Below are 23,972 nucleotides of genomic sequence, written 5' to 3'. Positions count from 1 at the left end.
TCTAACAATGTTGCGGAAAGGGTTGGGAAATCTCCCGTGGCGGAACTTCTCGAATATGCCCTTGGTGCACATGCCCTATATATGGCATATTCGGAAGTTCCGCCTCGGAAAAATTTCCCTGCAAGCCCGTGACTTAACTAGTAAAACAAGCCAACCATCTCCATTGTTAATATCTTACATACAGTAACATCATTACACAAAAGTGATTTCCATATTGAGATACACAAGTTATGATCCCTATATGTAGCTAGCTAGTCTTCTGAGTTTTCTTCGCCCGTTTCCCTTTCTTCTTACTGCGATGCAACCATGGACAATCTTCATTGTTTAAGATGATGCTTGGGTCAATTTTTACCTTGAAGGGTGGAATATCGTCAAACTTATTATAATCTTCTGACATGTCTGTCTTGTCCTCTACTCCCACGATGTTTCTTTTTCCTGAAAGAACTATGTGCCGCTTTGGCTCATCGTATGATGTGTCCTCTTGCCTTTCTTTTCTTTTTTCCGGTTTGCTAGACATATCCTTCACATAAAAAACCTGAGCCACTTCACTGGCTAGGACGAATGGTTCGGTGTCGTACCCTAGATTCTTGAAATCCACTGTAGTCATTCCGTACTGCGGGTCTACCTGTACCCCGTCTTTCAGGTTGAACCATTTACACCGGAACAAAGGGACCTTGAAATTAGGTCCATAGTCAAGTTCCCATATCTCCTCTATGTACCCATAATATGTGACCTTGTTCCCATTGCCATCTTCTGCATCAAAGCGGACACCACTGTTTTGGTTGGTGCTCTTTTTGTCTTGGGCGAAAGTGTAAAATGTGTTCCCATTAATCTCGTACCCTTGAAAAGTCGATATAGTAGAAGATGGTTGCTTGGCCAACAAGTACAGCTGCTCGTCATCGGTGACATTCATGAGACGTGTTTGCAACCAACCGCCGAAAGTCTTCATGTGTTCTCCATCAATCCAATCTTCACGTTGCTCCGGGTATTTAGAGCGTAAGATCTCCTTGTGTTCCTCTTTGTACGGAGCCACCAAGATGGAATTATGTAGAACTGTGTAGTGTGCTTGAGTGAAAGAATGTCCGTCCATACACGTTGCTGATTTCTTTCCTAGCGTGCCTTTTCCACGCAGTCTCCCCTCATAGCGCGATTCAGGAACACCGATCGGCTTAAGGTTAGGAATAAAGTCAACATAAAACTCAATGACCTCCTCTGTTCCATAGCCCTTGGAGATGCTTCCTTCTGGCCTAGCACGGTTATGAACGTACTTCTTTAAGACTCCCATGAATCTCTCAAAGGGGAACATGTTGTGTAGAAATACAGGACCGAGAACGCCAATCTCTTCGACCAGGTGAACTAGGAGATGTGTCATAATATTGAAGAAGGATGGTGGGAACACCAACTCGAAGCTGACTAGACATTGGACCACATCCTTCTGTAAATTTTGTAGAGTAAGTGGATTGATCACCTTCTGAGAAATTGCATTGAGGAACGCACATAGCTTCACAATGGGTACTCGAACATTTTCCGGTAGAAGCCCCCTCAATGCAACCGGAAGTAATTGTGTCATAATCACGTGGCAGTCATGAGACTTTAGGTTTTGAAACTTTTCTCTGACATGTTTATTATTCCCTTTATATTCGACGAGAAGCCAGACGGGACCTTGATGCTACTCAGGACTTCAAAAAAGATCTCCTTCTCCTCTTTGGTAAGAGCATAGCTGGCAGGACCTTGATACTTCTCTGGATTCAGGCTGTTTCCTTCGTGGATACTTTGCTGGTCCTGCCGTGCATCCGGTGTATCTTTTGTCTTCCCATACACGCCCAAGAAGTTTAGTAGGTTCACGCAAAGATTTTTCGTCACGTGCATCACGTCGATTGCAGAGTGAACCTCTAAGAATTTCCAGTAGGGTAGCTCCCAAAATATCGACTTCTTCTTCCACATGGGTACGTGTCCGTCAACATCATGCGGAACAGATTGTCCGCCGGGACCCTTTCCAAAGATCACTTTTAAATCCTTGACCATATCATATATAACTTCCCCATTAGGGCGGGTAGGCTTCGTTCGGTTATCTGCCTCACCTCCGAAATGCTTTCCTCTCTTTCTTACGTGATGTTGTTTTGGAAGAAATCGACGATGCCCTGTACACATTCTTGTTTCCCAAATAATTACTATCAGTCTCACCTAAAAAGTGTGTGCATGCATTGTATCCCTTGTTTGACTGCCCTGAAATGTTACCAAGAGCAGGCCAATCATTGATGGTTACAAATAACAACGCTCGTAGGTTAAATTCCTTTTGTTCGTGCTCATCCCACATAGGTACACCTTCGTCACGCCACAACTCTAAAAGTTCTTCAACCAATGGCCTCGTGTACACATCAATGTCGTTGCCGGGTTGCTTCGGGCCCCTGGATGAGCACCGGCAACATAATGCCCTTCCGCTTCATGCACACCCACGGAGGAAGGTTATAGATACATAGAGTCACTGGCCAGGTGCTAGGACTGGAGCTCTGCTCCCCGAAAGGATTAAAGCCATCTGTACTTAGACCAAATCTTAAGTTCCTTGCGTCATCTGAAAATGACTTGAACTCTCTGTCGATTTTTCTCCACTGCGACCCGTCAGCGGGGTGTCTCAGTATCACATCTTTCTTACGGTCCTCTTTGTGCCATCGCAACAACTTGGCATGCTCTTTGTTCTGGAACAAACGTTTCAACCGTGGTATTATAGGAGCATACCACATCACCTTCGCAGGAACCCTCTGCCGGGCGGTGGACTCACCCTCACCAACGCCCGGGTCATCTCGCCTGATCTTATACCTCAATGCACTACATACCGGGCATGCATTCAAATTCTCGTACTCCCGCGGTAGAGGATGCAGTCATTGATGCATGCATGTATCTTCTCGCACCTCTAATCCTAGAGGGCGGACAACCTTCTTTGCTTCGTACGTGCTAGAGGGCAACACGTTCTCCCCGGAAGCATCTTCTTTATTATTTTCAGCAACTTTTCAAATCCCTTGTCGAAGTACCATTCTCTCGCCTTCCATCGCAGCAATTCCAGCGTGGTACCCAGCTTTTTCTGACCATTTTCGCAATTTGGGTACAACAGTTTGTTGTGATCCTCTAACATTTTCTCCAACTTCAACCTCTCCTTTTCATTTCCGCAGTTCATCTTCGCATCAAGAATGGCCCGACCCAAATCGTCATCCGGGTCATCAAAAATCGGCTCATCGAAAATGGGCTCTTCTTCAGCTTCGTCTTCCCCCATTCTACTACCACCGTCTTCAGTGAATAAGGGATAGTTGTCACTATCCTCTTCTTCTTCGTTGTCTTCCAATATAACCCCTCTTTCTCCGTGCTTGGTCCAACAATTATAGCTGGGCATGAAACCATTCTCCAGCAGGTGGACGTGAAGGGTCTTCGAGGTAGAGTAATCCTTCATATTCTTACAGGAACTACTTGGACAATACATGAAACCATTCGACCGCCTGTTTGCCTTAGCCACGTTGAGAAAATAATGCATGCCAGTAATGAACTCGGGATGGCACCGGTCACCGTACATCCATTGTCGACTCATCTGCATTTTATATGTATATCAAAAATCATTAAAATCACAACATCATGGATATATGAGTGACCAACTTAATTAATATTCAAGTTCATCACATAAAACTAATTGTTTTTTATAAAAGAAGAGGGGCTCACCGAGGTGGTACCGTGCCGGCTAGGGGACGACGCTGGCGATCGACAGCGGTAAGGACGGGGATGATACTAATTAAAACCTACAAAACATACCATAATTTCAGCTCAAATTGCATATAAAAAAATAAAATCACTAACTTAGGCGTTTCATCGAACACCTTGCTTGCACTACAAAAATAGTACGAGTTAAAACTACCAAAGAACTGAGCTAAATTAGGAACGCCGGAAGGAAGGATGATATTGCTAACCCTTGGATAGATGTATGCCGTTAATCTTGTTAAAATGGTGGAGAAAAATAAAGATTATTGGAGTGTGAGAGGTGGAGAAAAATTTAGAGTGTGAGGAAGAAGAGAAAAATGAGAGCCAGGGGGCTCGGGAAGGGATCTGGGCGATTTGATATAGCTGGGTACCCTTTGGTACCGGTTCGTGTTACGAACCGGTACCAAAGGTCCAGCCCGGGCCCCACCATGCGTCTGAATTTTGGCCGAAGACCTTTCGTACCGGTTCCTAACACGAACCGGTACGAAAGCTCCTCACGAACCGGTACCAAATCTCCTCGCCCGCCAGAGCCCTTGAACCGGTGCAGATGACCCCATTGGTACCGGTTCGTAAGGGAACTGGTACCAATGGCTTAGATGGATGAGAGGTTTTCTACTAGTGGTAGAATCTCAATACAAATTTGTGTACAAGATTTATTTGATACTAACTTTTCTCGTGATGTGCGCTATGATACAGTATCTACCTATGATACTCCAATCTTCTCTCTCATCCATAATTACCTGCCACATCAGCATTTTTGGTGGGGCTAAGATGCATGATACTAGCTATGATACTAGCATTATGGCCAGCCTCAATATAGCTCTGCAAGCCAGCAAAGACCCGAACTGGATTACATGTATGAATATATTCTTTTATTACCCCTAACCGTGACCAGTGACTATTTCTGTAGCCATAGCTCATCATGTGTTAACATGTGACGATTAAACTAATCTTTTTTATGTTAGTGAAGTTTGCTGCAAGTTTTACACCTCCTAGCTGTCAATAGTTCAAGCTGCAGTCGTGTAGAAAGTGTCAAAATGGTTTGCCAATCCACGCACAAATATGTTTCAAAGAAAGCTGTTAGTGAAGTATATTGTTTGGTCTTGTTTGCTAGCAAGATGGTCTTATTGCAATTATTCATTTTATATCTTGTGTTATTTGTTACTGTGTGTGCCTTTCCGAAGTAAAGGAAACAGTTGTGATAGTGCCATGTTCCACTACTGTTGCTTACATTTTATATTGACTTATTCAGAGTAGGAAGACTTTCCCACCCCCTCCCTACACGATGTTGTCTCTCTCATTTCTTCTCATAAATTAATTTTTATTTGCATCTAGGGTTTCGATGTCCAGAAGATTCTTACACGGTCGCCATTGGCGTTCATGGTGCTCATGGATGATGCAAGTATGCCCGTCCTTGACACCTTTTTTCCCTTTTATTTTCCCATATGATATGTCATTGAATTTATTCCATCCAACATTTGGTGTCATTTGATGTCACTGTAGCCCTGCTCCTCGTCATGCCTAGGAGAGGGTATTGACGAGTTGAGCCCTCAATTGTTGGATGTTACTACCAAAATTGATCCATCCAGGTAGAGCTCCTTTTTCCCTTCTTTGCTTCCCTCCATTCTTCCTCAAATTGTATCTAGATTTGTTGTTTTGGTGTATGTTTTGATTAATATCCGTTGTTTTGGAACAATACAGAGCACCACCTGCGGGAGTTTTCTTATATAATGACCCACAAGTACTTCTTAGGCAGTATGATCTATGAGCTGGATGGACAATCTGATGTAAGAGTACTATCAATTCGCATACCTGATTATTTCCATGCATACTGCACTTTCTACCCCTAAATGTCTTCAGTTCTTGTTTAAATTTATCTTCAGCTCTTCACATATATTGTTATATTTTCCTCTAAAAATGATTAGATTGTTTGGTCTAACTATTATGAAATTGCTTCCACGTATCAGATCTGTTGAGAAGTTGTGAGATTTCCAAGATGAGTGACGACTTGGATAAACGGGATATTTCAATTCTTTTTACTGAGAGAGACATAGGCTAATAATTTAGGTAAACTTGATTCTTCAGAACATGTGGGCAATAAACAGAGTTTTGACTTGCAACTAATACTTAGTACTTACCATGTTTTCTCGCAAACAGGACACACATTGTCTGAAATGAATGTAGAACAAGCTGACTGCCGGAATCATGAGGGTGTTGTGGTACTGACTTCTCCATTGTGGCTAGCTGGTTAGGAAAGGAATAAATAGTACTTAGATAATAAATAGTATGGTATTTCTTCCCGCTAATACAGTTTTAGATGATAACTAGACAATCGGTAAATCAAATGAATGATCATTCATGTACATGCTTCATGCCTTAGGTCTAGCTTGATAAGAGAGAAAGAACATGTTTATATCCGCATGACCATGATTATGATGTCAAACAAATGACTATGCTTTCCTTTTAGAGTTTTTTTCATTTACATGAGCTGTATTTTCTAATGGAACATATGCTAATAGTAAAACTCATGTGTGATTATATTTCCTGCCGGTGATTCTGGGCAAACATGTAGTGATAATCCATGATCCCCTACCCGTTTCTAGCCTGGCGCTGGGCTGATTGAACCAGAGTCCCCAGGCACACTGCAGGGCAGCGGCCACATTGGTTTTCATGTTGTGTATAGCAGCTGTAGTGTAATACTCCAAATTGATGAAATAAATGTTTGAGATTTTTTTGAAGTGCAAGTAATATTATGACGACCTAAGACAAATTGAGATATGAAACCATATCTTTGTAAAGCTTCGGTGTTGCTGGCTAAAACATAGAAACTATGGGGAAAAAACTAAAATAAAATTTGTGTCCTAGAGCTTGAACACTGGAGCTACAGTTAGTAGGTTTAAGCCATCGTCAGTTACTTTAAGCACTCTTGCATACATTATTGTTTTATATTCTGGTCTAAGAATAGCACATCTTCAATAACAATTCTCCATTTGCACATCTTCGCTAAGCCATTTTGCCGCTAAAGCTATGTGTGTGTTCAATTTTCATGACTATGAAACTCAGCTCATCCTTTCTTTGATTCTGCACTTTAATACTTGGTTTCTTTGATTCTGCACTTTGATAATTGGTTTCTTGATTTAAACTCAGTATGTTTTAAGCTATGCTTCCTCTGCTCATTACTTCTGATACTTGGATACTTTGGTTCTGCACTTTGATGCTTGGTTTGTTCGATTCATCCTTGCGTAGAATTGCCTTTATGGAGCTATTGGCTATCCGGTTCATTTGGCATATTTGAATCATTTTCCCAGTTTTTTTTATTTTCTTTTATTTCGGAGTGGCCAATTGACTAAAATAGCGCTTTACTTTCAGTTGACTGAAATCAATGACAACTTGAGAGATCAAGAATAACTTCAAAATCAAGCTAGGTCCAAGGATGGACAATTTCGTAGCTGATGGTTTAATTGTACAAATTGGTGTTTCTCCATGGATTTTTCTTGTTCATACTTTTTTAGATTTTTATTTGGCGGCCGATGTAGAATTACTGATGCAAAAGGAGAGAACCATTTGATTTTAGTGGCCGATACGGAATTACAGGAATAAAACGGCATATCTAAATGCAGATTTTCCAGTGTCTTCATGTAGACCATGCGTCTTTATAGTGTACCTTTAGTTCAATATAATGCCAGAAAACTTTAAGTCCCGCGGATTCAAATGGGACTCTACAAAATAGCCCAGAATCTTACATGCTGAGAATTTGATTCCCTTACTAATAAAATTTCGGTAAAGTTAGTATACTCAACCGTTATCGCTGAGCAAAGAATGCGCAATAGCCTAAACGATCTCACTACAAAAAACTGAAGTGACATACGCTTCCTATAACTGTTCTTATTTTGCAATTACACTATATCTGGTATTGATCAGCACCATTCCAGTGATTTAAACCCTTTTCATATGCACGGTAGGTCATATAGCCCAGTTATAATTTTTGCAGATTTTTTTGTCATTTTATTTTTCTATATATATATTCATCGAAAGATAACAAAGAGAAATACCAGCACAAAATAGATTTATTGTTTTGATGTGCATTGTGCAATTATACTCCGGTTACATAAAAGTTATACTCCTGTTGGTACAACTGGCTGGTGTTGCAGTTAGTTAGTGTACCTTAAATTTCAGCTCGATTTTATCAAATCTTATGGCTTGAGTCATATCCCAATTAAGCCAATTTCGCCGGTGGCTTAACGGCTAGGGAGAATACATATTTGAAAAAAAAAACTTATTTTCAGCTCAGGCTTGACACCAATTTTTGTTGGACATGTAAAAGAGCATACCTATTCTATAAGAAGTGAAGAAGATGTGTGGGCTTTATGCTTAGAATATGTTTGTTTGAAGCTTTGTAATTGCTGCAATCCCTGGGAAGTGGTAAATCTCCTTCTCTCCCTACTTGTAGGCCAGTCCATAAAAGGGGTGTCAATTCGGTGGTGCGTGTGGCAGGAACGAAACAAGGCTAACCATCAGGAAAAAAAAATGGAAGATACCATCAAGAAAAACACCTGAAGGTTGATGAGTTTCAGTTTCAGATGAATAGAAGAATCTTAGTAGCAATATGTTCGTAGGAAACCTCCTCCTGCTGACATAATGAAAATTAATATATATAGGGCATTTGACGATGAGTTGGAAATGGGAGGTTGGGTGCAAAATTGCCGAGGATGCAATTCCAGTTGCTGAATAAAATTGTATTAGTCAGGCTTTTTTTCTACAGACTGTGGTTCTCAAGCGGGTAGTGTAGACGATTAATTATGATCTCTCAAGGTTGGTTGTGCTCATCCTTCAAGCGTTCTTATTGAATTTCTCTATTATACATCATAGCTTTGAATATGTCTTACTAAACTGTCAGTTCATGCCATGACAGCATTACATGTGGGAGGTGGTCTTGATAATCATAATGTATATAGGTTGCAAATTTTCTGAGTGATGCATACTGTTTGGTTGCCCATGATCTGGCATTACCGTATTGGAATACATGTGTTTCATCTAAAAAAGTAAGATATAACTTAATACGAATTGAAGAGAGTAGTCTATTCGTCTGCAAACACAAATGCTACTGGTTTCATCTAAAAAAGTAAGGTATAACTTAATACGAATTGGAATACATGGTGGCTCATGGAGATCTGGGTGTTGAACTTCCAGTTGAGGAAGTACCTTTACTACAGGTGAGACTAAAAAACAACATATATAATTTCGGGGAGCAAGAAAATGCTCATCCCTTTTATACACCCCTTTCTTGTTAATATGCCTAAAATGTAACCAAGCATTTAGTATTGTTGGTAATCATATTTTTTGAAGATAGATTGTTGTAAAATAAAACACACAGGAGGCTGATTTTCTCACAGTTTTTCTTTTTGGCCAGTAACATTATGGTGATTAGATCTGATACTTCTTTGGCACATTAAATATATGTTTTCTCTCCATGATCTGTAAAATTGCTTACAGGTTCTTTCTTTGACTGCTTTATAAAAAAATATTGTTTTGTACACACCCTATGCAGTATGAAATGATTATTAGCTACCATTTTTCATTAATTGCTATGTCTACCAGTGGACTGCAAAGCAATAGCAAAGCATATTGGCCTTAAGTAGGTTTATCTAAACATACAATGCATGATGGTTATTTCTTTTACTGCAGGTTTTGCAAATATACGTGTGTATGGCATATTGGCCTTTCTTAGGAGTTGCTTTCTGGATTTGCTCGCTGCTCTATGGATCTATTATTTCAAGAAATGATGTTATAGAGTGACTTGCACCATCTTTGGCCTTTTAACCGCTTGATTTGAATTTTTAAATGGAGTCAAATAGTGTCCCTCCATCTTAACATGCCACCCATTTATCATGTGTGGCGTGTAATTTAAGAGGGCATGAGTGCATGACATGTGCATTCCTGATTACAGGGTGTTGTGAAAAATATCATCCCAGCCATGCAATTATTTCTGCTACTTGTGCATTGGAAGCTTTAAAGCTCATCTCTGGCTGCAGCAGAAGTGTGTCAAATTATCTCACGGTGAGTTTCGCTGCATCATGCCTTTGTAAATTACCCATGGTTATGTAAGTATTCTAAGTAAACAATGATATTTTCATTTATGTTTCAATAACAAATTGGGTTTAATCTTTAGTTATATACAACTCAACCTCTGTAGCTAATAGTAATGGGCACGTGTAAGTTGAACTCACCCTCTGATTACAGGGCGATGCAAGTATTTTCATATGGAGACTTCTCTTTCTTTTGTATGTCTTTATTCCTAATTCTTTTTTTTTTTTGAATAACAGCAGGAGAGCTGCTGTGTTCATTTCATTAGAAGGAGTCGGAAGTTACAGGAAGGAAGGCCAGAAGGTGGCACTTCTAAAAAAGAAAAGACATGAAAATCAGCCTGGGTCAAAGGGTGCCCCACTAGTCTGTGCTACAAGAGGTAGCGGTGCTCCTGCTAACCTCCAAACATCTATTTCGTCCATAATTTTAGAAATGAACACCTGAACCGGCAGCTCCTTTTTGTTGAAAATACGGCGGTTTCGCTCGTTCCAGATCTCCCAACAGATCATGTTAGCCAAGGGGAATGTGATTTTCCTAGTTTCTTTGGTTTGGATACCGACCACCTTCCTGTACCAAGATTTGATGTTGAGTTGCTCCATTTGCCAGGCCTCCGGAGACAGCACTTGTTGATTTAGGCGGGCAGCCACATGTGACCAGACCTTCAGGCTGAAGGGGCATTCAATTAGGAGATGATCAATTGTTTCAAGATTTCTGCGACACAGGGGGCAAAAATATTCGTTTTCGCAATGTCGTAGCAGCAACTTGTCAGCCGTGAGGACACTATCCAGCATTATGGTTCAAATGAAAAATTTGCATCTGGCCGGCGCCCATCCCTTCCAAACAATTTTCTGAAGGTCCGTTTGAACCGCGCCGATGAATTGCAATTGATAGGCAGATCTTGCGGTGTAGTAGTTCTTGCTCCCAAAGGACCATGCGATCTCATCTCTAACATCAGAGAGTTGAATATCATTGAGGAGTTCTTCAAGGCGGAGAAGTTCCGTGGAATGGCTTTCGTCAAGAGAGAAGCGCAAGTCCTGCAGCCATCTTCCGTTTGATAGGGCTTCCTTGACAGTCCTGTTTTTCCTGATAGCAATCTTGAAGAGTTGCGGGGCCAAATCCTGTGGTGACATGCCGTTGAGCCACCGATCAGTCCAGAATCTAGCCGTTTGGCCGTTTCCTATGGTTATCTTTGTTGCGGCCGCAAAAAGAGCCCGTTCTTTGGGCGTGGAGGATAATCTCATGTGTGCCCAAGGCTTGTTTTGGTGCTTCCATCTCTGCCACATCCATCTTAGGCGTAGTGCCGTACCGAAAGATTCGATACAGTGTACACCAAGACCTCCTAGGTGCTTGGGCCGACAGACCCTCTTCCAACTAACCTTACATTTGCCTCCAGCACAGTTGGCCTCTCCTGCCCAAAGCCATGCTCTGCGACGCTTATCGAACTCCTTCTTGACCCAAGCAGGCATGTTATTTATAGTCATCATGTAGACTGCCAAGGAGGTTAGAACCGTATTGAGCATCTCTAGTCTGCCAGCTTTGCTCATGAACCTTGCTTTCCAAGAGGCCAAGTGACGGTCCATCTTGTCCAGGAGGGCTTGCCAGTCAGCTTTGTTAAGGTTCTTTATGGACAGAGGCATTCCCAGGTACATGCAGGGGAAGGGTGCAAGGGCGATCCCGGTACCTGTGACGAGATCCTGAATATCGATGTGCTGACAGCTGATGGGAGAAATCGAGCTTTTTGTGAGGTTAGTAATTAGCCCCGTGGCTTGTCCAAAGGCTTTCAGGACCTCTCCAAGACCCGAGATATCCTGTTGCGTTGGGTTCAAGAAGAGTGCGACATCGTCGGCATAGAACGAGGCACGGAAGGTGCAGTGCTTGCCCTTGAGCTTGGAAAGGATCCCCACGCTTGTGGCGATCTCTAGGAGACGGTGTAGAGGGTCGATAGCAAGGTCGAAGAGGAAGGGGGAGAGGGCGTCCCCTTGCCTAAGGCCACGACGGTGTTGGATTTTCCTGCCCGGCACTCCATTGACGAGCACTCTTGAAGAGGCAGATCGAAAGAGAAGAGAGATCCAGTTCCTCCATCTCAACGGGAACCCTCGGGCCTCTAGCATATCAATGATGTAGGTCCATGAGACCGAGTCAAAAGCTTTGGCTATATCGAGCTTTAGAAGCAGGGTTGGCGTTTTGGACTTGTGTAGTTGTTTTGCTGCCGTTTGTACATAGAGAAAATTATCCTGAATATTCCTCCCAGCAATGAAAGCGCTTTGGCATGGCGAGATGAGATCGTCAAGGTGAGGTTGTAATCTCAGAGCCAGGATCTTGGATACCAACTTGCCAAAAGCATGAATCAGACTGATTGGTCGGAAGTGACCCATCTGGGAGGGTTGTTCTTTTTTTGGCAGCAGAATGATGAAGGCCGTGTTGAGGGTATCAAAGGAGAGGTCGTTAAGATCATAGAATTTGTTGATCGCCGCCAGCAGGTCGTCCTTGACGATATTCCACGAGGCTCGGAAGAAACCCCCTGAGAACCCGTCGGGTCCAGGTGATTTGTCCGGAGGAGAATCGAACACTGCAGTTTTGAGCTCCTCCATAGTGAACGGCCTATCCAGGTCCGAAAGGTCTGGCTTGGGCAGATCCAAAAGGGCCCAATCAAGACGTTCCGTGCAAGGCACCGAAGTCCCCAAGATAGCATGCAGGTGGTGGAAGGTTGTTTCTTCCAATTCAGCAGGTGAAGTGGCGATGCCGGCGTCAGAGTGGAGGAATTGAATTCTGTTTTTTGCCCGTCTGTGAGTTGCACGAGAGTGGAAGTACTTCGTATTGGCGTCGCCCAGCTTCAGCCATTTTATTCTGGCCCTTTGTTTGGCCTTGATCCTGTTGATGACCGCCAACCCCACCGCTCTGGATTTGAGTGCCGATCGCAGCTCCGTTTCTTCCTCGGACAGAAGCCTTGTTTCTTGGGCGGTGTCCAATCTCAGCATAATTTCTTGACCAAGTAACATTTGCTTCTTAATGTCCCCAACGTAATTTTTTGCCCAGCTCCTGAGGTCTTTGGCCAGCCGCCTTAGTTTGCAGTCAAGCACTGCGAAGTGGTTTGTTAGCCTGCAGGGGGCCTTCCACGACTGTTCGACTACAGTGTTGTATCCTTGCAGCAGCGGCCAAAAGCCCTCGAAGCGGAATCTGTGAGGTGTTTTAGCGATGATGTCTTGCACCAGCAGAAGGGGACAGTGATCAGACATGGATGAGGCCTGAGGCAGCAGTTTTGCTACTTGGAAAATGTCCTGCCATTCCTCGTTACAGAAGGCCCTATCAAGCCGTACTAAAGTTGGGTTGTTTTGCTCGTTGCTCCAGGTGTATTTCCTACCAATGAGCTTAATCTCTCTAAGGAAGCTGGAGTCAACCGCATGTTTAAAACGACGCATCCAAGATCTGTTGACTCTGCTCTTGTTTTTGTCCTGGTCGTGGAGGATCAAGTTGAAGTCCCCGATAACCATCCACGGCCCAGAGATACGACCATGGATCTGAACCAACTCATTTAGGAATGAGAGTTTGCGTTCATCATCAGCCGGTCCGTAGACCGTTGTCAGATGCCAAGAGACGTTGGAAGTACGTTCGGTGAATTTGGCAGTGATAGAGAAGGAGGCAGTGGTGACGTTTGTGACCGTGTAGATCTCCTTGTCCCAGAACAAAAGGACACCACCGCGGGTGCCTTCAGCAGGCAGCTGAGCGCAACCAGCCAGAGATGTACCAGCAATATCATGCCTATCTGCATCGGTCATGGTGGCAAGTTTGGACTCTTGGATGCACAAAATGGAGCAGCCCGAGCTTGTGGCAAGGTCACGAACAACAAAACGTCGGGCATGATCGTTAAGCCCTCTAACATTCCAGTTCAGCAACTTAAGTTGTGGTATCATAGAGGAACAAATGGCGACGGGTGGGCAAACATCTGGCGTTACACATGAAGAGGTTTGGCAGACGAATGCAACAAGTAACAGGCATGAGGTCACGGCGTCGCCGGCTACAGGTAAGGGCGATGCTGGAGGATCTCAACTCTAACACAGAGGAAGAAGGGAGGAGCTTGAGATGGCGGCTTCGCCTAAGACAGACAGCGGCGGCCAACCAGTCGAGCACTAACGGAGCGAATGCAGCAAAGGGAGGACGACAAGGGCTACGAGTACACTGCATAGTTGTTTCACAATCCATTGGGTGGTGTCGACGTGCAGGGGCTTCCGCGATCAGGACGCGTAGGGCGTCTCCTTGAGCAGGGCTGCCAGCTCCTTGTCCTGGAGGGTGAAGCCTGGCTGGCGCGAGATCTCCGCGAGCGAGGCCAGGCCCTGGATGTTGGGCGTCGAGAGAGGCTGCTGGTAGAGACTCAGGTACTGGGCCAGGATCTCGTCGTTGAATTCTTCCTCGTGCTGGATTAGGCCCAGCTGCTTGCAGACGCTGGCTTGAGCCCTGCGGTTGGTAAGCTGGGTGGAGGACTTGGTCGCCGGGCGCTCGCTGCGACGGGAAGAGGTAGGCATCTGGGCTGCCTTCTTCTGGTCCGGCTTCTTCTTCTTGGTGTTGTTAGTTGGGAACCCAAGCAAGGATGGTGACAGCATGCCCATCAGCTTGTTTATGATCCCTGTCTTGGGATCGACGTGCATCTCGGCGACCTTGGAAGTAACTTCCTCCATCAGAGCTGGCCCCTTGAGTTGGGATCTTTTCTTGGCCGAGCTGTTTAGCTCGCTATTTCCTGGTGCTTGTTCACATAGTTGTGCCTCCCGCAATGCCCGTAACGCGTTGGACTTCAGAGTAATCTCAAACAGACGGTCATCATCAACATCCGATGACGGCTCGGGCGGCGAAGGGGATTGCTGGGCAGCCATTGTTGGAGCTTGCTGGTCTTGTAGCGGAGTTGGGGTGGCGAAGATATCTTGCAGCTGCCAGCCCGCGGACGTCGGCTCAAGCAAGGCACAGAACTCATTGATTTCATAAACTGTCTTCTCGGTGATTGGCGTGCACACCCGGTGATCAACAAGGGCCTGTGAAGTCTGCTGATAGCCTGGACCGAAGAGACGCTCCGAGCGGGCTGGTGTAGCAGTCCTCTGCTCCCAGCCAATCTGTCCGTGCTCGTGCATCATGCCGTGTGATGGCTCGGCCTCCCATGCTCCTATCCAGTCTTGCATGGACTGTGTAGAGGGGATGTGCTCGCCGGAGCGCTCTAGCGGAAGCCCTTCCCAAGCACCGATGCTTGCCTGAGTGAACTGGCAAGGCGTTGTCCCTTCGACGGCGTTGGTGTCGACGATGTTCGCCGACCAGCAGTCCGTGAAGGCAATCGCGTCGTCAGACCCAGCTTCGGCATCAGGGATCGCAGCCCAGGGAATCTGCGGAGACGGTGGAGCAGGCACACCGTTGGTGGTGTCGTCGAAGTGGTCGGTGCGCGGAGAGATCAACATGAACGGGCTCTCGCAGTGTGGTGGTGAGGAGGAGATCATCATCGGGCTTCCGATGCACATCCTACGATCTGGCCCTGGCGGCGGTGATGGAGTGGAGCCGAAAGCTTCGCTGCCCATAGGCGTGCCTGATCTGCTCCTTCGGCTGCGTGGCGCGTGCTCGTGTACCGGAGGGAGGAGCACCGGCATCGGCTCGTGGCGGTCTTCTCTGGCCAAGCTCACGGTGTGGGTGACCGGCAGCGAGTCGGCCAGGGCAGCGGCGGCAGGGCTCCTTGAGCGGCGGCGCGACGTGTCACCACGGCGCCGATGGTCAGGAGACCTGGAGCCGCGGCGGTCGTGCCGATCGTGTCGTTGGTGAGAGTCGCGGCGCGCCGCGTCGCCGCTGCCTCCGCGATCACCGCCGTGGCGACTGCTGCGCCTCTCCCCGCGCCGCCCATCACGGTCACCGCGTCGATCCTCCCGATCGTTGTCATGGCGATGGTTGGAAGGGCCAAGACGATCGCGGCCGGGCCTCCTCCGAGCGCCGGCGGCATTGTCCTTAGTGCCAAACTCCCAGTCGAGGCGGGTCTTGTTCGGCCAGTTGTATCCGCGTTTGCGGCGGCTCTCGTCGATGGGCGTGTAGTCGATAATGGTGTCGAGGTGGATGAGGATGCGGTAGAGAGGCCCATCGCGGCCTTCCTCCGCCGGCGTGCCCTCCGGAAGGTCAGCACGGCCGACCACCGGCCTGTTGAGGATGGAGTGCGCCTTTACGCAAGGGATCAGGTCAGGATCGAGAGACCAGACCCAGGCGAAAAGAGCCGCCGTGTTGTCCTGCAGAACGGAGCGCTGCTCAATACGGTCGAGTTCGCAGCCCCCGCCGAGGACGGCCTTGACGGTGTCCTCATCTTCCCAAGCATTCAGGGGCAAGCTCTCCAGAGCGACGCGGCAAGCTCTCCGTGTTATTCCTAATTCTCCTTTTCTGTTTTTTTCACTAGTATACTCGGTTTGTTTTAGCCACCGTTAATTGATTCTAATTATGCTGGCCATTTTTGTGTGTACCAGCTGCCTCTGGGAGCCGCATACAGTCGGTTCGGGTGTATTTACCTGTAGTATGTATGGCAGTGCCAATTAGTAACCACCAAAGGTAATTTACTTCATCTTTGAGGTCCTACTGGTTGTCGCAAGGACCGACATTGTGAAATCGTTGTCTTGTGCCGAGGTTCAACTTCTTGTGCACCATGAAATTATGCAAGGTCCTCCATTCTAATGGGAAATTTATCGCAAGAGCCAATAATATTCGGAATTTGAGTGTTCTAGAATAGATCAATAGTAAGTCTCAAAAGAGTAAAATTGGTTACAAGTATAGTTGAAAATTAGATAAACCTGAAAAATAAAATGTAAATGTGAGTGTATCTGAAAACTGAAAAGCCAAGTTTTGGAAATAGATATACTAACATATAGGAAATAATATTACTGTGTTAGCTTTTGGCAAAGCCAAAAAAATTATATGGCGCTATCTTCTCTATACAGAGATGTTGACAACCAATAATGCGTAGTTCTACTTTTTCTTTTGCAGTTTTGGCGGTCCATCTTCTCCGAGCAAAGCATAGGCCATAGATCCGCTGCTTTGCTCTAATTTTGTAGCAGCCTGACAGTTGGCGAGAGAACAGTTCGGGACGGGGCTATCTTATCGGAAATCTTGACGGTTTGGAGTTAGAATGCCCAAATCCTAATTTTCTATTTAACCCCTTTGCCTTATTTATATGTATTTTATAGCTTAGACAACATCAGAGTAGAACTAAACATATTATTGGAACATGGGGTATTTACTATGCTGTGACTTTTTGATTCTATCATCCGTGTTGTATGACAGTGTACTGCTATTGGTGATTTTGTGATCAACTTCGTGTGCAACAAAAGTATCAGTTGTCTATTTACTGTTGATTCATTTGTGTTTTATTTCTTGCTGATTATCACCATGATTTCACTTACTGGTAAGGCATGGCTTCAATTCAGGCCCCGGTTCGGTCTTTGGGCTGGGGCACAACAGGTCATCCTATGTATTAGTCATCCATTAGCATATTATTAATATGCTTTCGTTTGCACTAATTTAGGCATTTCTATGATGTATTGATTCTGCAATCAACCGGTCATCTAGTATATTTAACAACAATTACATTTCTCGGTTAGCCGCCACTACTAGCAGCCATTAGCCCTGCTATATCTCAAGTATAAATATACCGACGCCGATGGCATCCGCTTGACCAACCGAACCAATGGAGATCGAGCTCTGGCTGCTATGTGCGACGCTCGCGATCGTCTTCCTATGGGCGACACGGCGTTCGGGCGCCGGGCGGATGCCGCCGGGCCCCACGCCACTGCCCGTCGTCGGCAACCTGCTCAGCCTCCGCCACGGCAACCTCCACCACACGCTCGCGCGCCTCGCTCGCGTCCACGGCCCCGTCATGACGCTCAAGCTCGGGCTCACCACCGCCGTGGTCGTCTCCTCGCGCAACGCGGCTGAGGAGGCATTCACCAAGCACGACCGGCATCTGGCCGCGCGCGCGATCCCGGACACCGCCCGCGCGCTCGGCTTCTCCGACCGGTCCATGATATGGCTTCCCAGCTCCGACCCGCTCTGGAAGAGCCTGCGCGGCGTCGTGGCCACCACCGTCTTCTCCCCGCGCGGCCTCGCCGCGGCGCGCAGCGTCCGCGAGCGTAAGGTGCGCGACCTCGTCGGCTACTTCCGCGACCGCGCCGGGAGGGAGGTGGACTTCGGCCAGGCCGTGTACGGCGGCGCGCTTAACCTCGTGTCGAGCGCGTTCTGCTCCGTTGACGTGGTCGACGTGGGTGGGGAGTCGGCGCAGGGGGTGCGTGAGCTTGTCCTGGACCTCGTCACGGCGATCGCGAAGCCCAACGTTTCCGACCTTGTACCTTTCCTCCGTCCGCTCGACTTGCAAGGATGGCGCCGCTGGACGGCCATACGCTTCGAGAAAATCTTCCTCATACTGGATGGCATAATCGATCGCCGTATGGCCGTTGCCAACGGCTCCACAGAGAAGCAAGGCGACTTCCTGGACTCCCTCCTCGAGCTCGTCTCCACGGGCAAGCTCGCTCGCGGCAGCCTGACGACCATACTCTCCGACGTCATCATGGCCGGGAGCGACACGGTGTCTCTCACCATAGAGTGGGCATTGGCCGAGCTTCTCCGGAACCAGAGCGTCATGGCCAAGGCCCGTGCCGAGATACAAAGTGCTCTCGGCGGCAAGGTAGCCGTCGACGAGACCGACGCGGTGAACCTGCCGTACCTCCTGGCCGTGGTGAAGGAGGTCATGCGGCTGCATCCCGTGGCGCCGATACTGCTGCCCCACCGGGCCGTCGAAGATGGCGTGGAGATTGGCAGCTACGACGTGCCCAAGGGCTCAACGGTCATCTTCAACGCGTGGGCGATTATGCGGGACCCGGCGGCGTGGGAGAGGCCCGACGAGTTCGTGCCGGAGAGGTTTCTGGACATGGCGAGGCAGGTGGACTTCCGGGGCAAGGCCTTCGAGTTCATCCCGTTCGGATCCGGCCGGAGGCGGTGCCCTGGTCTGCCCATGGCGGAGCGCGTCGTGCCGTTCATCCTGGCCTCGCTGCTGCATGCGTTCGAGTGGCGGCTACCGGACGGCGTTTCCGCCGAGGCGTTGGATGTCAGCGAGAGGTTTACCACCGCCAACGTGCTCAACGTCCCACTCAAGGTCGTGCCCGTTGTGATCGCTTAACTAATGCACGTCTAGTACACGTACTATCAGTCATGGTAGCTGTGTTATCTTTTTTTTTTGCGAATCTATCTTATTACTAGCTAAGTGCCCACGCTATGCAGCGGCTATCTTTCTCACCCTCTCTTTCCTCACCAAGGGCACGGGATCATCATTCCCTTTGCCATGTACCCTGCTTTGTAGTTGTATAGGTATTGGGGTCTCTTTCATTGTCTTCCGGAGTCCCCCCGACTACGATTAGAATGGTACTTGGTGGCCTTGAGCCTCTCGTTTTGTACCTCCCTTCGCAATGTTGCCTTTGCGTCGATGTCCTCGGCCGTTTTTAAATCTCACCACCCGAACCGGTGCTTGTATAAACCATCAAATTGACGAACTTTACATCTTTTGAAAATTGCGAAAACATTTTCTATCATTTTTTTTCAAAAATTCTTTTTAAAGTATTTTTCCTTTATTTTTCTTGGATTGCTATAATCTGTATCTCTGAATATTATTAGTCGAAGAAGTATCCATTTGTATTTGTATGGTCCAACTAAAACTGGATAATTCTAGATTACATGCATTAGGTTACCTAAATCGTGTTTTAGGATTTTTTCCTTTATTTTTCTTGGATTGCTATAATCTGTATCTCTGAATATTATTAGTTGAAGAAGTATCCATTTGTATTTGTATGGTCCAACTAAAACTGGATAATTCTAGATTACATGCATTAGGTTATCCTAAATCGTGTTTTTGCAAGATGAAATATTATAACTTGTTATTATGTCTTCTATACCGGATCTATACCTATATATCATCTCCTATTTTCCAAGTGAAGTTGTATAATACTGAAGCTAATTGCACCGCAGTCCTCACTTTTAGAAGAGGAAAAGAGCTCAGCTGGATTCACACTTCCAAGTGAAAACCAACATATTAAAAAATCACTTGATTCTTGCGTGATAACACTCAGAGCATCAGGACATGCCCATATTTACATAAAATAATATTGTTTGCGTGAGTCTGTAGTGCAACAGAACTGCGTCATTTAGCATTATACTTGGCTGAATGATTCAGGTACAACTTCAGAAATGAGGAGGTTACTTCAGAAATGAGGAGGTTACAGTTAAAGCGTATCAATGTATCATTCATTATGGGTCTGTTCGGTTCTGGAATAGACTGGAATGGAATGGAACTGTTCCATTTCTAGAACTCATTCTTGCGTTCGGTTTAGGGATGGAGTGGAATGGAACGGTTCCTCGGAATGACATATTCTCTCTAGATGCGGTACCAACCCGTCCGGCCGATTCGGCCGGACCAAGTTGAATGGGTGACTGTCACACGATTAATTAAGTTTAGCAATAATTAACCAAATTTAGCAATAATTAATCAAATTTAGCACTACTTAATCAAGTTTAGCAAATAATTAATCGAGTTTAGAATAATTAATCTGGTGACTATCTCACCTATTCCATTTCATTCTCATCCCATTCCAAAACCGAACACACAGATGGAACCGTTCCGTGGCAAAAAATTTATCCAAACCGAATACAAGGATGGAACGGTTCCGTAACAGTGAAATGTAATGATTCCATTCTATTCCACTCCATCCAAAAAACGAACACACCCTATGTCTCTCTCTGCCCCGCAGTACTTGAATGTTAGGCTTAGAGAAGAAGCGCTCCAAGACGCCATTGCGTGGGGGAGCATCGCGGCCAGCTCCTTCGTAAGTCTTCTCCTACCGGCAAGCCCTAGTAGTTCCGACTCCGGCAGACGCCAGCTCGTCCTTCGGCCGGCCGGTCGTGTCTTCCATGCGCTGCCTCCAACAGCCGGCAGTCGCCTCACCTCGCCATGCTCCTCCCTGACCGCTACCTCCCGTCCTTCTCCCGCCCAAGCACGATCGCCATCGGCCATCGCTCCTTCCCGATTGGATCCGGTAAGAAGCAGACTTTGGCCCGAACTCCTTTTCCCGATTGGATCCGATCCGGCAGGATCCTATTGGTGCGTATTCTTTTTGGAATTGCTCACAAGGCCGATATCCGGTTTTGGTTTTCTTACGGGCAAGGAGCGCCGCAACGGCCGGTTGCAGATTGGAAGGAACTCAGAGTTTCAGTTTTTTTTACGGACGAAATTTTGTTCCAGTTTTTTTAACCTACTAACTAAAGAGATACAGAGATTGGAAGTGAATGATTGCTTTCCATTGATGTGTACTACGGATATTTATATTACCTCAACAGTCGGGAGTACATGTCGGTTACAATACTTGTGTCTCTTTGGAAAGGACATACTGTTCGCTTTGCACAGCGATTGGACAAATCTCTAATATGCTAACTGCTATAGGGAATATTCTAAGAAATCTGCTAACTGCTTGATTAGCCTAAATCTAAAGCTAATTTATTCCTAAAACTCCCCCTTGGACAACGTTGTCTTCAAAATCTTATATGTCTTGTAATTATCCATTGCGTCTTGAATGTGAACGTCCTGAAAGTCCTAAGTCCTGTAAGAACTTGATTTTCTTCAATCCAAGTATGTCCTCCAAAAATCCTGTGGAAAAATAAAAGGAGAATATAGGAATCCGATATACCGTCGGTATAATAATTGTATCACTAAAACCTATATGAGAAATCCGTTGGAGAACTCATAAGGAAAAATACAATATATTGTTATCGGATCATAAATACTAAGTTCAGTCCTGGGAAATTTCCCCCCTGAACTTTGCAAATTTCTAAGTCGTCTCCTACCAATACCATAAATGCATTTTTGAAATGCAGCTGCTGGTAAAGACCTAGTGAACAAATCTACAAGATTGTCACATGATTTTGTTTGCAAAATATCAATTTCTTCATTTTTCTGTAATTCATGAGGAAAAAATAGTTTTGGAGCAATATGTTTTGTGATATTACTTTTAAATATATCCCATATGCATTTGAGCAACACATGCAGCATTATCTTCATAGATAATAGTTGGTGATTCTAACGAACCTATGCCGCAAGATGTCTGGATGTGATTAATCACTCTGCGAAGCCATACACACTCACGTGAAGCTTCATATAATGCAATTATTTCTGAGTGGTTAGTGGAAGTTGCTACTAAAGTCTGTTTAGTTGACTTCCATGAGATAGCAGTTCCACCGAATAAAAATACAAATCCGGTTTGTGATCTAGCATTATGGGGATCAGAAAGATAGCCGGCATCAGTATAGCCAGTCAAAGTCATATCTTGACTCTTCTTATAGAATAAACCAAGATCTTTGGTACCTTGTAAATACCTGAAGATATTCTTCACTCCAGCCCAATGACGTTTTGTTGGAGCTGCGCTGTGTCTAGCCAGTAAATTTACTGCGAAGGCAATATCTGGCCTAGTACAATTAGCAAGATACATTAGTGCCCCTATCGCACTAAGGTATGGAAACTCAGGTCCCAATACATCTTCGTTATCATCCCTAGGTCTAAAAGGATCCTTTTCCATATCAAGGTATCTAACGACCATGGGTGTTTTGGATGGATATGATTTATCCATATTGAATTTTTCCAAAACTTTCTGAATATATGCGGGCTGATAAACGAGTATTCCTGAGGGAAGATGCTCAAGTTGTAAATCTAAGCAGAATTTGGTTTTTCCTAAATCCTTCATCTCAAACTCCGTCATTAAATGATTGCGTGCTATAGATATATCTGCCGCGTTACCAATGATGTTGAGGTCATCAACATAAACTGAGATGATGCAAAATCCTTTTGAAGATTTCTTAATGAAAACACATGGGCAATCATCATTATTTGAGTATCCTTTCTGAAGAAGGAACTCACTAAGCCGGTTATACCACATTTTACCCGACTGCTTTAAGCCATAGAGTGACTTTTGTAATTTTACACAATACATGTTGCGATTTGTGTTTGGATTAGGGATTTTAAGTCCATCAGGGACTTTCATATAAATATCTGCATCGATTGACCCATATAGATATGCGGTCACTACATCCATTAACTGCATTGATAAATTCATTTGTACTGCCAATGATATTAAGTATCGAAACGTAATTCCACTCATTACAGGAGAATATGTATCGTCGTAGTCGATACCGGGTCTCTGCGTAAACCCTTGTGCTACTAGTCTCGCTTTATATCTCACCACCTCATTATTTTCGTTCCTTTTCCGAACGAAAACCCACTTAGCTCCCACAGGGAAGACTTTTTGAGGAGTAGGTATTACTTTAGAGAATACCTCTCTTTTATTAAGCGAGCGCAGTTCTGCCTCAATTGCCTCCTTCCATTTAGGCCAATCCGAGCGCTTCAGGCACTCTTTCATAGATTTTGGCTCTGGATCCAGTTGAAGGGTTTTAGCAATTTTAGAGGAGAAATATGTGTCGACAAGTGTAGTCTTTCTATTGTATGATTCTCCCGAATCGATATAGTTTATGGAAATTTCATTGATTTCTTCAGGCACCGTGTGATTTCCCATAACAACGGCGTCTGGTTGTTTCAATGTCCTAGCATTAGAATTTGTGTGCACATTTATGCTAGGTTCTTGATGTTGAACATCATCTTGGAGTCTATCAACTTCAAGTTGATTTGCATTTACCGTCATAGATTTCCTTTGTTTCCGCGGTGGCTTTTGAGAAGCATTTTCCCTTGAGACCAGATTTCTCCCCCTTTTATTTGTAATTGGGAGTTGAGTAGTTTTATTTGGTACCTCTACTCGTTCTGGTGCATTGACTGCAGGGATATATGATTTAGTGACACCTTTGTGATCAGTAAATGCGTCTGGCAAGTTATTTGCAAAGTGTTGCAAATCTATTATTCTCTGAACTTCAGATTCAGATTCTTTAGTACGTGGATCTAAGGATTGGATGCCTGTTACATTCCATTCTATTTCCTGGCATTCTTTGTGGTTTGTTTCTCCCCTAATGCCGGGAAATGATCCTTGATACGTCTCCGACGTATCGATAATTTCTTGTGTTCCATGCCACATTATTGATGTTATCTACATGTTTTATGCACACTTTAT

General features: G+C 45.3%; 1 protein-coding gene and 1 long non-coding RNA gene across 2 annotated transcripts; both read left to right on the top strand.

Annotated features, from left to right (window-relative positions):
- Positions 1-8,741: 8,741 nt before the first annotated feature.
- Positions 8,742-17,137, top strand: LOC139833379 (uncharacterized). The gene is made up of 4 exons (XR_011749038.1): positions 8,742-9,798; positions 9,982-10,022; positions 16,299-16,380; positions 16,813-17,137. It is a non-coding gene; the product is annotated as an uncharacterized lncRNA (long non-coding RNA).
- A 374-nt stretch (positions 17,138-17,511) lies between these two features.
- On the top strand, positions 17,512-19,207 carry LOC127318411 (cytochrome P450 76M5). The gene has a single exon (XM_051348893.2). The coding sequence runs from the start codon at positions 17,513-17,515 to the stop codon at positions 18,995-18,997; it is 1,485 nt and encodes a 494-aa protein (XP_051204853.1). The 5' UTR covers position 17,512; the 3' UTR covers positions 18,998-19,207.
- Positions 19,208-23,972: the final 4,765 nt, after the last annotated feature.

The sequence above is a fragment of the Lolium perenne genome, chromosome 7 (genome assembly GCF_019359855.2).
Source record: "Lolium perenne isolate Kyuss_39 chromosome 7, Kyuss_2.0, whole genome shotgun sequence".
Classification (NCBI taxonomy): domain Eukaryota; kingdom Viridiplantae; phylum Streptophyta; class Magnoliopsida; order Poales; family Poaceae; genus Lolium; species Lolium perenne.
Note: the sequence above shows the minus strand (reverse complement) of the source record. Positions and strands in the feature narration are given on the sequence as shown.